Genomic DNA, 12,848 nt, shown 5'->3' on the forward strand with positions numbered 1-12,848 from the left:
CTTCTCCACCAAACTTTACAGTTGACAAAGCATTCGGGCAGGTAGCGTTCTTCTCCTGGCATCTGCAAAACCCAGATTCGTCTGTCGGACTGCCAGATGGTGAAGTGTGATTCATCACTCCAGAGAACACGTTTCCACTGCTCCCGAGTTCAATGGCGGCGAGCTTTACACCACTCTAGCCGACGCTTGGCATTGCGCATGGTGATCTTAGGCTTGTATGCAGCATCCCCCAATGAGTAAGACTATGCTATAGTCAAAAGTTTGGACACACTTACTCATTGGGGGATGCTGCACCTACTCATTGGTGTGTCCAAACTTTTGACTATAGCATAGATCAAACATTTCCTTCATATATATTTTTTAAATAACATCAACATTGCCACACTATGGAGCGCGTCTGTTAGCTACTGAAATCAGGGGGAAACGGCTGAGCTGCAGGTTCTCTGGCCATTATTATTTTACCTTTTTTTAACCAGGCAAGTCAGTTAAGAACAAATTCTTATTTTCAGGAACAGTGGCTTAACTGCCTGTTCAGAGGCAGAACCTTCCGGTTGCTAGTCCAACGCTCTAACCACTAGGCTACCCTGCCGCCCGATGGAGGATTGATATGCTGCTCCATTAAATCCGCCCGTTAGTAACCGGTAAAGCCTTGAGGGGGGAGTCAGGTTCTCTCAGTCAGCAAGATGTTGATTGATTTCCTGTCTATATACAGGTCCGTCAAAAGGAGCATGACATCTGACAAGCCTAATGGAAACTGATAGGTCAACCATAAGGGAATGAAAAGCTTTACCATAAGCTGTCAATCTCTCTTTCTGAACCTGTGTGGTTCAGTAATGTAGAACATGTAGCCATGACTACTGCTTTAGTTATCAGATACATTAACGTGAACCATGCATCTGGATACAGTCTAACCCTGAAGCATTTGACATTGATCTACAGAGGATGACTCAATTATGTTCTCCTTAATTCTACTACACCCAAACTTGCTCTATAGTCTCTAGACTAGTGCTAAACCATACACAGAAGATGCAGAAGTCCAGTTTGTCTCTTTATTCAGAATAATAAGCGTAAATTATAATACAAGCAACCAGTTAAGACATTCAGAATGGATGGAACAGTAACATACAGTACTCTCCCAGAGTGGTTACTATGGTGATGGAGTACAGAGCGAGAGAGAGAGGATGAGGGGTCATTCACAACACTAGCTCACATGTCAACATGTAGAGGAGAGAACTATATACACTGTAATGCCTCAGATGTCATATGCTGACACACACACAATCTGCAGTATATTGTCTGCATGCACAGATATGAACACTCAGGCACATGCTTGTGCAGAAAGACATGAGTACAGACAGAGACGGGCCGAAAACACTGGCACACAGAGGCAGATGCAAAAGTCAATAAACAATCTAGCTACGGCCACACAGCATCCTCCCTTTGTGACTGAGGAGAGGAGAGAGGGGGATGCTGCATGGTCTGCCAGGGACAGAGGGAGGAGAGAGGGGGATGCTGCATGCTATCTGCCAGGGACAGAGGGAGGAGAGGAGAGAGGGGGATGCTGCATGGTCTGCCAGGGACAGAGGGAGGAGAGGAGAGAGGGGGATGCTGCATGCTGTCTGCCAGGGACAGAGGGAGGAGAGGAGAGAGGGGGATGCTGCATGCTGTCTGCCAGGGACAGAGGGAGGAGAGGAGAGAGGGGGATGCTGCATGCTGTCTGCCAGGGACAGAGGGAGGAGAGGAGAGAGGGGGATGCTGCATGGTCTGCCAGGGACAGAGGGAGGAGAGGAGAGAGGGGGATGCTGCATGCTGTCTGCCAGGTACAGAGGGAGGAGAGGAGAGAGGGGGATGCTGCATGGTCTGCCAGGGACAGAGGGAGGAGAGGAGAGAGGGGGATGCTGCATGGTCTGCCAGGGACAGAGGGAGGAGAGGAGAGAGGGGGATGCTGCATGCCGTCTGCCAGGGACAGAGGGAGGAGAGGAGAGAGGAGGTTGCTGCATGCCGTCTGCCAGGGACAGAGGGAGGAGAGGAGAGAGGAGGTTGCTGCATGCCGTCTGCCAGGGACAGAGGGAGGAGAGGAGAGAGGAGGTTGCTGCATGCCGTCTGCCAGGGACAGAGGGAGGAGAGGAGAGAGGGATGAGGTAGTGGAGGGTTAGAGCTCAACAGGGAAGAGGAGAAATAAACAGCTAGCTGAACTGATCAACTGATGTGTACGAGTCAACTTGTTCAAAGGCACTTGGAAAACGTCGATAATAGTGGTTTCCAAACATCAGGATGCGGTTTGGTTTCAGAGAAAAGGCTTGGGTGTGTGTCTGTTAAAACTCTGTACTTACAGTAAGGGAAAAAAACAATAAAACATATCTGAGTAGAAAATAGCAGAAACGTATTTGAGTAAAATAGTTTGGCAACTAAAATCACAGAGTACTTAAAATTACAAAACAAGGCATCTCAAGCAACTGTATAAAAGTGATGCATAGCCAGCCGTTCAGAGCAAAGTATGCCGAAGTCAGTGGTTCAACACACAAAACCTTCATATAAAACCTCACTGGTAGAGTGCTGCAATATCAACAGTCACCAACAGAGGGGGGCTGTATCCCATTATCTGATTCACCAGTCGTGTGGATGGGAAACTGAAGTTACACACACACTAATCGAAGGTACCCTAATGTTGGAAAATTGAAACCTGACAAAATATGTTTTAGTGTCACATACACTGGATAGATGCAACCATAGTAGTACAGCGCCCCTGGAGCAAATCAGGGTTAAGTGCCTTGCTCAAGGGCACATCGACAGATTTTTCACCGTCTTGGCTTGGGTATTCGAACCAACGATCTTTGCGTTACTGGCCCACCGCTCTAACTGCTAGGCTACCTGCCGCCCAGATTAAGACTTGTGGGAGGAAAACTGATCGTAGATCTGTGCAGCATTATACATTAGAGTAGCTTCCTTTCCTGCTGTATGTATGTCCTGTCCTAGTTACTGGTCTGAAAACACTACTACTCCTTCTACCTAGACCTGCCAGTAGACATCTGCCATATTGCTTTTACTTTATTCCACAGCCCCTTTTTGCTGACACAGCTAATTTACTAAAGGCATAGCAGTTGTGCGTTACATGTTCTCTGACGTTGTTAAGTTTGTTTTTAGTTCAGGAGTTCATCAGTATCACTCAGACAAAGTCTCTATGGCATGTCTAGCCTGTCCATGTAGTGTGGGGCTATGATGATACACAGGAAGGATTAGACATTAGAATGTATGGACTTCCAACTGTTCCAATCGTTTCCATTCACTGACAGTTCCATTTAGCTCCCAGTGCAGATGTACTTCCTGAATGATTTGGATCTATAGCTGGCCAATCCTTCTTCATGTCACTCTGGGGTGGGGTGGCGGGGGGGGAAGTAAAGTTATAGTTCAAGGGTCAGAGGTTATTTGAGGTTAAAGACTGCCAATAGGGGGCGCTCCTCTCTCTTCTGCCAGGGGCTCTTCTTCTCCTCCTCCTCCTCCTCCTCCTCCTCTCCGTGGTCATCAGGGGCAACAGACAATAGGGCCGGTTGGTCATGCTCAGTCCTGAAGACCACGCCCTCGGTCTCTGTGAGTGGGGGTGGAGAGGAGGAGGAGGATGAGGGGGAGGAGAGGGGTGAAGGAGCCTCTTCCTGTATCATGCCCTCTCCTCTGTCCTCCTCCTCTTCCTCTACTTGTTGATGTCCCTGTGTGTTCTGCAACCCTGGACCTAAAGGGCTGTCCTGGGGGCTACACTCAGGAGTCTCCCCCTCCAGGTCATCCACATATACCAGCTGGGTGTAGGCCATGGCAGGAGGGCCGCTTTTTGCCCTCCCCCTCTCTCTGTCTTTCTCTCTTTCCCTCTCTCCTACCTTCCTCTCTACCTCCCTCCCCCTCCGCCCTGCTCTGGGCTCATTCAGGTCCACCCCGGAGTCCAGACTTGCGTCGTTTCCGTTGACATGTCTACCACCACTGTTGTTACCATGGCTACCTCCTCTACCTGGATTCCCCTTGGCTTGCCCAGCCCGCTGCAAGTCTATGTAAGAGTGTCTGATGGCGTTAGACCGACCGTCCAATGAGACGAACCAGGCGCGCGGGTGTGTGAGGGGCTTCCCTCCCCGCAGTTCCATCAGTTTCCTCTCAGCCAATAGCGTGTCCTCGCCGTTCATTTGCATAATCCCTGACTCCCCAAGTGCTGTCGGGATAGACAGGGACTCTGATAGGCTGCTCCACTCCCCTTGCCCCTCTCCTTGTCCCTGGTTGGCTGAGGCGATAGCATAATCGGCGTGTGTTTGCCCCAGGGGCTGCTGGGAGTGTGAGGCGTTGAGCTCAGCCTGGATGGTCTCCAGGTCACTCTGCTGGTCAGTCTGTAAGAACAGGGCCTGGCCACACAGCGGGTGCTCCCCCGGCAGGCGCATGTAGTGGGCTGGGATCACCAGGGTGGGCCGGATCCTCCTGGGGTAACCGTCTCCTCCACTCAGCAGGTCCACGGAGCCACAGCACAACAGCTGGCCCGGCCTGGGGAGGGAGAGGGGCAGGGAGCCCAGGTGGTCCACAGACCGGGACAGGAGGTAATCTGGGGGTCTGCGCTCACACCCCTCCCCTCTGATAGGGGAGACAGGTGGGGAGCAGGGCGAGGTAGCCTCACGCACACTAGTCCCGCCCTCCCCAACACCACTCAATTGACTTGTCGACACCTGCACCTGATTTGAGGAGGAAAGTCTATCTGGGAGCTGATTGATGGATGAGCAGATAGAGGTGTATGATTGGCGGTAGCCGGCATCCGTCCCGGCGGAGAGGGCTGACTTTAACGGAAACGTCTCCACAGACTGACGGTAATCTCTGCTGCGCGGCGTCAGGTTGCCTAGCGACGAGCCATGACGACTTCGGCTGTGGTTTCCTAGAGACATGCGACTGTGGTTGCCATGGGAGACCAGGTCATGGCGATCGTAGGAGGAGGGTTTGAGCATGGGTGTGGTCATGTCGGGTTCTGCTGTCGTAGAGACCAGCTCCAAATGAACCTAGAGATGTGATAAGGTTTTAGTGCAAAGTGCAGTTCCAAAGTGCAGTGGCAAAGGGAGAAAGCATGTTTGTATGAAGAGACCAGTGGTCCCTGGCCTGGATGTTGACTGACCTCGCTGCTGATGAGGTGGGACATAGAGGTGGACTGGTCTCTCTTACTGCACTCCAGACCAGACGACAGAGTCAGTTTCCGCTGGGACAGACGAGGCTTCACACAACCACGCCTGGAAAGAGAGAGACAGGGAGATAGTGAGGGAGAGACAGGGAGATAGCGAAGGAGAGACAGGGAGATAGCGAGGGAGAGACAGACAGGGAGATCGTGAGGGAGAGACAGGGAGATAGTGAGAGAGAGACAGGGAGAGAGAGAGAAACGGGGAGACAGGGAGGGAGAGACAGGGAGAGAGAGACAGGGAGACAGGGAGGGAGAGACAGGGAGAGAGAGACAGGGAGACAGGGAGGGAGAGACAGGGAGATAGTGAGGGAGAGACGGGGAGACAGTGAGGGAGAAAAGTGGAGACAGTGAGGGAGAAACGGGGAGACAGTGAGGGAGAAACGGGGAGACAGTGAGGGAGAAACGGGGAGACAGTGAGGGAGAAACGGGGAGACAGTGAGAGAGACAGGGAGAGAGAGAGAAAAGGGGAGACAGGGAGAGAGAGAGAAACGGGGAGACAGGGAGAGAGAGAGAAACGGGGAGACGGAGAGAGAAACAGGGAGACAGGGAGAGACAGGGGGATAGTGAGGGAGAGAAAGGGAGATAGTGGGGGAGAGACAGGGAGAGAGAGAGAAACGGGGAGAGAGGGAGGGAGAGAAAGGGAGAGAGAGAGAAACAGGGAGACAGGGAGGGGGAGACAGGGAGGGAGAGACAGGGAGAGAGTGAGGGAGAGACAGCGAGAGAGTGAGGGAGAGACAGGGAGATAGTGAGGGAGAGACAGGGAGATAGTGAGGGAGAGACAGGGAGATAGTGAGGGAGAGACAGGGAGATAGTGAGGGAGAGACAGGGAGATAATGAGGGAGAGACAGGGAGATAATGAGGGAGAGACAGGGAGATAGTGAGGGAGAGACAGGGAGATAGTGAGGGAGAGACAGGGAGATAGTGAGGGAGAGACAGGGAGATAGTGAGGGAGAGACAGTGAGATAGTGAGGGAGAGACAGTGAGAGAGTGAGGGAGAGACAGGGAGAGAGTGAGGGAGAGACAGGGAGAGAGTGAGGGAGAGACAGGGAGAGAGTGAGGGAGAGACAGGGAGAGAGTGAGGGAGAGACAGGGAGAGAGTGAGGGAGAGACAGGGAGAGAGTGAGGGAGAGACGGGGAGAGACAGTGAGAGAGGGAGAGACAGGGAGATAGTGAGGGAGAGACAGTTAGATAGTGAGGGAGAGACGGGGAGAGAGTGAGGGAGAGAAGGTGAGAGAGTGAGGGAGAGACCGGGAGATAGTGAGGGAGAGACAGTTAGTGAGGGAGAGACAGTGAGAGAGTGAGGGAGAGACAGGGAGATAGTAAGGGAGAGACAGGGAGATCGTGAGGGAGAGACAGGGAGACAGGGAGATAGTGAGGGAGAGACAGGGAGATAGTGAGGGAGAGACAGGGAGATAGTGAGGGAGAGACAGGGAGATAGTGAGGGAGAGACAGGGAGATAGTGAGGGAGAGACAGGGAGATCGTGAGGGAGAGACAGGGAGATCGTGAGGGAGAGACAGGGAGATCGTGAGGGAGAGACAGGGAGATCGTGAAGGAGAGACAGGGAGATCGTGAGGGAGAGACAGGGAGATCGTGAAGGAGAGACAGGGAGATCGTGAGGGAGAGACAGGGAGATCGTGAGGGAGAGACAGGGAGATCGTGAGGGAGAGACAGGGAGATCGTGAGGGAGAGACAGGGAGATCGTGAGGGAGAGACAGGGAGACAGGGAGATCGTGAGGGAGAGACAGGGAGATCGTGAGGGAGAGACAGGGAGACAGGGAGATCGTGAGGGAGAGACAGGGAGATAGTGAGGGAGAGACAGGGAGATAGTGAGGGAGAGACAGGGAGATCGTGAGGGAGAGACAGGGAGATAGTGAGGGAGAGACAGGGAGATAGTGAGGGAGAGACAGGGAGATAGTGAGGGAGAGACAGGGAGATAGTGAGGGAGAGACACGGGAGATAGTGAGGGAGAGACAGGGAGATAGTGAGGGAGAGACAGGGAGATAGTGAGGGAGAGAGACAGGGAGAGAGAGGGAGAGAAATGGGGAGACAGGGAGATAGTGAGGGAGAGACAGGGAGAGAGAGACGGAGATAGTGAGGGAGAGACAGGGAGATAGTGAGGGAGAGACAGGGAGATAGTGAGGGAGAGACAGGGAGAGAGAGAGAAACGGGGAGACAGGGAGATAGTGAGGGAGAGACAGGGAGAGAAAGAGAAACGGGGAGACAGGGAGATAGTGAGGGAGAGACAGGGAGATCGTGAGGGAGAGACAGGGAGATAGTGAGGGAGAGACAGGGAGAGAGCGAGAGACAGGGAGAGAGAGAGAAACGGGGAGATAGTGAGGGAGAGACAGGGAGAGAGAGACAGGGAGATAGTGAGGGAGAGACAGGGAGATCGTGAGGGAGAGACAGGGAGATAGTGAGCCAGAGACAGGGAGATCGTGAGGGAGAGACAGGGAGATAGTGAGCCAGAGACAGGGAGATCGTGAGGGAGAGACAGGGAGAGAGAGAGAAACGGGGAGACAGGGAGAAACGGGGAGACAGGGAGATAGTGAGGGAGAGACAGGGAGAGAGAGAGAAACGGGGAGACAGGGAGATAGTGAGGGAGAGACAGGGAGAGAGAGAGAAACGGGGAGATAGTGAGGGAGAGACAGAGAGAGAGACAGGGAGACAGGGAGATAGTGAGGGAGAGACAGGGAGAGAGAGAGAAACGAGGAGACAGGGAGATAGTGAGGGAGAGACAGGGAGAGAGAGACAGGGAGATCGTGAGGGAGAGACAGGGTGAGAGAGAGAAACGGGGAGACGGAGATAGTGAGGGAGAGACAGGGAGAGAGAGAGAAACGGGGAGACAGGGAGATAGTGAGGGAGAGACAGGGAGAGAAAGAGAAACGGGGAGACAGGGAGATAGTGAGGGAGAGACAGGGAGAGAGAGACAGGGAGATAGTGAGGGAGAGACAGGGAGATCGTGAGGGAGAGACAGGTAGATAGTGAGGGAGAGACAGGGAGATCGTGAGGGAGACAGGGAGAGAGAGAGAGACAGGGAGAGAGAGAGAAACGGGGAGACAGGGAGATAGTGAGGGAGAGACAGGGAGAGAGAGACAGGGAGATAGTGAGGGAGAGACAGGGAGATCGTGAGGGAGAGACAGGGAGATAGTGAGGGAGAGACAGGGAGATCGTGAGGGAGAGACAGGGAGATCGTGAGGGAGAGACAGGGAGAGAGAGAGAACGGGGAGACAGGGAGGGAGAGACAGGGAGAGAGAGAGAAACGGGGAGATCGTGAGGGAGAGACAGGGAGATAGTGAGGGAGAGACAGGGAGATCGTGAGGGAGAGACAGGGAGATCGTGAGGGAGAGACAGGGAGAGAGAGAGAACGGGGAGACAGGGAGGGAGAGACAGGGAGAGAGAGAGAAACGGGGAGATAGTGAGGGAGAGACAGGGAGAGAGAGAGAAACGGGGAGATAGTGAGGGAGAGACAGAGAGAGAGACAGGGAGAGAGAGAGAAACGAGGAGACAGGGAGATAGTGAGGGAGAGACAGGGAGAGAGTGAGGGAGAGACGGGGAGAGACAGTGAGAGAGTGAGAGACAGTTAGATAGTGAGGGAGAAACAGTGAGAGAGTGAGGGAGAGAAGGTGAGAGAGTGAGGGAGAGACAGTTAGTGAGGGAGAGACAGTGAGAGAGTGAGGGAGAGACAGGGAGATAGTAAGGGAGAGACAGGGAGATCGTGAGGGAGAGACAGGGAGACAGGGAGATAGTGAGGGAGAGACAGGGAGATCGTGAGGGAGAGACAGGGAGATCGTGAGGGAGAGACAGGGAGATCGTGAGGGAGAGACAGGGAGATCGAGAGGGAGAGACAGGGAGATCGTGAGGGAGAGACAGGGAGATCGTGAGGGAGAGACAGGGAGATCGTGAGGGAGAGACAGGGAGATCGTGAGGGAGAGACAGGGAGATCGTGAGGGAGAGACAGGGAGATCGTGAGGGAGAGACAGGGAGATCGTGAGGGAGAGACAGGGAGATCGTGAGGGAGAGACAGGGAGATCGTGAGGGAGAGACAGGGAGATCGTGAGGGAGAGACAGGGAGATCGTGAGGGAGAGACAGGGAGACAGGGAGATCGTGAGGGAGAGACAGGGAGATCGTGAGGGAGAGACAGGGAGATCGTGAGGGAGAGACAGGGAGATCGTGAGGGAGAGACAGGGAGACAGGGAGATCGTGAGGGAGAGACAGGGAGATCGTGAGGGAGAGACAGGGAGACAGGGAGATCGTGAGGGAGAGACAGGGAGATCGTGAGGGAGAGACAGGGAGATCGTGAAGGAGAGACAGGGAGATCGTGAGGGAGAGACAGGGAGATCGTGAAGGAGAGACAGGGAGATCGTGAGGGAGAGACAGGGAGACAGGGAGATCGTGAGGAGAGACAGGGAGATAGTGAGGGAGAGACAGGGAGATAGTGAGGGAGAGACAGGGAGATCGTGAGGGAGAGACAGGGAGATCGTGAGGGAGAGACAGGGAGATAGTGAGGGAGAGACAGGGAGATAGTGAGGGAGAGACAGGGAGATAGTGAGGGAGACAGGGAGATAGTGAGGGAGAGAGACAGGGAGAGAGAGGGAGAGAAATGGGGAGACAGGGAGATAGTGAGGGAGAGACAGGGAGAGAGAGACGGAGATAGTGAGGGAGAGACAGGGAGATAGTGAGGGAGAGACAGGGAAATAGTGAGGGAGAGACAGGGAGAGAGAGAGAAACGGGGGAGACAGGGAGATAGTGAGGGAGAGACAGGGAGAGATAGAGAAACGGGGAGACAGGGAGATAGTGAGGGAGAGACAGGGAGATAGTGAGGGAGAGACAGGGAGATAGTGAGGGAGAGACAGGGAGAGAGCGAGAGACAGGGAGAGAGAGAGAAACGGGGAGATAGTGAGGGAGAGACAGGGAGAGAGAGACAGGGAGATAGTGAGGGAGAGACAGGGAGATCGTGAGGGAGAGACAGGGAGATAGTGAGCCAGAGACAGGGAGATCGTGAGGGAGAGACAGGGAGATAGTGAGCCAGAGACAGGGAGATCGTGAGGGAGAGACAGGGAGAGAGAGAGAAACGGGGAGACAGGGAGATAGTGAGGGAGAGACAGGGAGAGAGAGAGAAACGGGGAGACAGGGAGATAGTGAGGGAGAGACAGGGAGAGAGAGAGAAACGGGGAGATAGTGAGGGAGAGACAGAGAGAGACAGGGAGACAGGGAGATAGTGAGGGAGAGACAGGGTGAGAGAGAGAAACGGGGAGACGGAGATAGTGAGGGAGAGACAGGGAGAGAGAGAGAAACGGGGAGACAGGGAGATAGTGAGGGAGAGACAGGGAGAGAAAGAGAAACGGGGAGACAGGGAGATAGTGAGGGAGAGACAGGGAGAGAGAGACAGGGAGATAGTGAGGGAGAGACAGGGAGATCGTGAGGGAGACAGGGAGAGAGAGAGAGACAGGGAGAGAGAGAGAAACGGGGAGACAGGGAGATAGTGAGGGAGAGACAGGGAGAGAGAGAGAAACGGGGAGATAGTGAGGGAGAGACAGGGAGAGAGAGAGAAACGGGGAGATAGTGAGGGAGAGACAGGGAGAGAGAGAGAAACGGGGAGATAGTGAGGGAGAGACAGAGAGAGAGAGAGAAACGAGGAGACAGGGAGATAGTGAGGGAGAGACAGGGAGAGAGTGAGGGAGAGACAGGGAGAGAGTGAGGGAGAGACAGGGAGAGAGTGAGGGAGAGACGGGGAGAGACAGTGAGAGAGTGAGAGACAGGGAGATAGTGAGGGAGAGACAGTTAGATAGTGAGGGAGAAACAGTGAGAGAGTGAGGGAGAGAAGGTGAGAGAGTGAGGGAGAGACCGGGAGATAGTGAGGGAGAGACAGTTAGTGAGGGAGAGACAGTGAGAGAGTGAGGGAGAGACAGGGAGATAGTAAGGGAGAGACAGGGAGATCGTGAGGGAGAGACAGGGAGACAGGGAGATAGTGAGGGAGAGACAGGGAGATAGTGAGGGAGAGACAGGGAGATAGTGAGGGAGAGACAGGGAGATCGTGAGGGAGAGACAGGGAGATCGTGAGGGAGAGACAGGGAGATCGTGAGGGAGAGACAGGGAGATCGTGAAGGAGAGACAGGGAGATCGTGAGGGAGAGACAGGGAGACAGGGAGATCGTGGAGGGAGAGACAGGGAGATCGTGAGGGAGAGACAGGGAGACAGGGAGATCGTGAGGGAGAGACAGGGAGATCGTGAGGGAGAGACAGGGAGATCGTGAAGGAGAGACAGGGAGATCGTGAAGGAGAGACAGGGAGATAGTGAGGGAGAGACAGGGAGATCGTGAGGGAGAGACAGGGAGATCGTGAGGGAGAGACAGGGAGATCGTGAGGGAGAGACAGGGAGATCGTGAGGGAGAGACAGGGAGATCGTGAGGGAGAGACAGGGAGACAGGGAGATCGTGAGGGAGAGACAGGGAGATCGTGAGGGAGAGACAGGGAGATCGTGAAGGAGAGACAGGGAGATCGTGAAGGAGAGACAGGGAGATAGTGAGGGAGAGACAGGGAGATAGTGAGGGAGAGACAGGGAGATAGTGAGGGAGAGACAGGGAGATAGTGAGGGAGAGACAGGGAGATAGTGAGGGAGAGACAGGGAGATAGTGAGGGAGAGACAGGGAGATAGTGAGGGAGAGACAGGGAGATAGTGAGGGAGACACAGGGAGATAGTGAGGGAGAGACAGGGAGATAGACGGAGAGAAATGGGGAGACAGGGAGATAGTGAGGGAGAGACAGGGAGAGAGAGACGGAGATAGTGAGGGAGAGACAGGGAGATAGTGAGGGAGAGACAGGGAGATAGTGAGGGAGAGATAGGGAGAGAGAGAGAAACGGGGAGACAGGGAGATAGTGAGGGAGAGACAGGGAGAGAAAGAGAAACGGGGAGACAGGGAGATAGTGAGGGAGAGACAGGGAGATCGTGAGGGAGAGACAGGGAGATAGTGAGGGAGAGACAGGGAGAGAGCGAGAGACAGGGAGAGAGAGAGAAACGGGGAGATAGTGAGGGAGAGACAGGGAGAGAGAGACAGGGAGATAGTGAGGGAGAGACAGGGAGAGAGAGACAGGGAGATAGTGAGGGAGAGACAGGGAGATCGTGAGGGAGAGACAGGGAGATAGTGAGCCAGAGACAGGGAGATCGTGAGGGAGAGACAGGGAGATAGTGAGCCAGAGACAGGGAGATCGTGAGGGAGAGACAGGGAGATCGTGAGGGAGAGACAGGGAGAGAGAGAGATAGTGAGGGAGAGACAGGGAGAGAGAGAGAAACGGGGAGATAGTGAGGGAGAGACAGAGAGAGAGACAGGGAGACGGGGAGATAGTGAGGGAGAGACAGGGAGAGAGAGAGAAACGAGGAGACAGGGAGATAGTGAGGGAGAGACAGGGAGAGAGAGACAGGGAGATAGTGAGGGAGAGACAGGGAGATCGTGAGGGAGAGACAGGGTGAGAGAGAGAAACGGGGAGACGGAGATAGTGAGGGAGAGACAGGGAGAGAGAGCGAAACGGGGAGACAGGGAGATAGTGAGGGAGAGACAGGGAGAGAAAGAGAAACGGGGAGACAGGGAGATAGTGAGGGAGAGACAGGGAGAGAGAGACAGGGAGATAGTGAGGGAGAGACAGGGAGATCGTGAGGGA

General features: G+C 54.3%; 1 protein-coding gene across 1 annotated transcript in view; it reads right to left on the reverse strand.

Annotated features, from left to right (window-relative positions):
- Window positions 1–1,035: 1,035 nt before the first annotated feature.
- Window positions 1,036–12,848, reverse strand: part of LOC135520771 (protein FAM171A1-like) — a 58,409-nt gene continuing 46,596 nt past the window's right edge. Inside the window, exons 8-9 of the mRNA XM_064946550.1 lie at window positions 5,132–5,243; window positions 1,036–5,018 (exon numbers count right to left, since the gene is read on the reverse strand). Coding sequence (XP_064802622.1) covers window positions 3,423–5,018; window positions 5,132–5,243 — 1,708 coding nt within the window. The 3' untranslated portion in view covers window positions 1,036–3,422. The remainder of the gene's footprint in view (window positions 5,019–5,131; window positions 5,244–12,848) is intronic.

The sequence above is a fragment of the Oncorhynchus masou genome, chromosome 29 (assembly GCF_036934945.1).
Source record: "Oncorhynchus masou masou isolate Uvic2021 chromosome 29, UVic_Omas_1.1, whole genome shotgun sequence".
NCBI classification, from domain to species: Eukaryota; Metazoa; Chordata; class Actinopteri; order Salmoniformes; family Salmonidae; genus Oncorhynchus; species Oncorhynchus masou.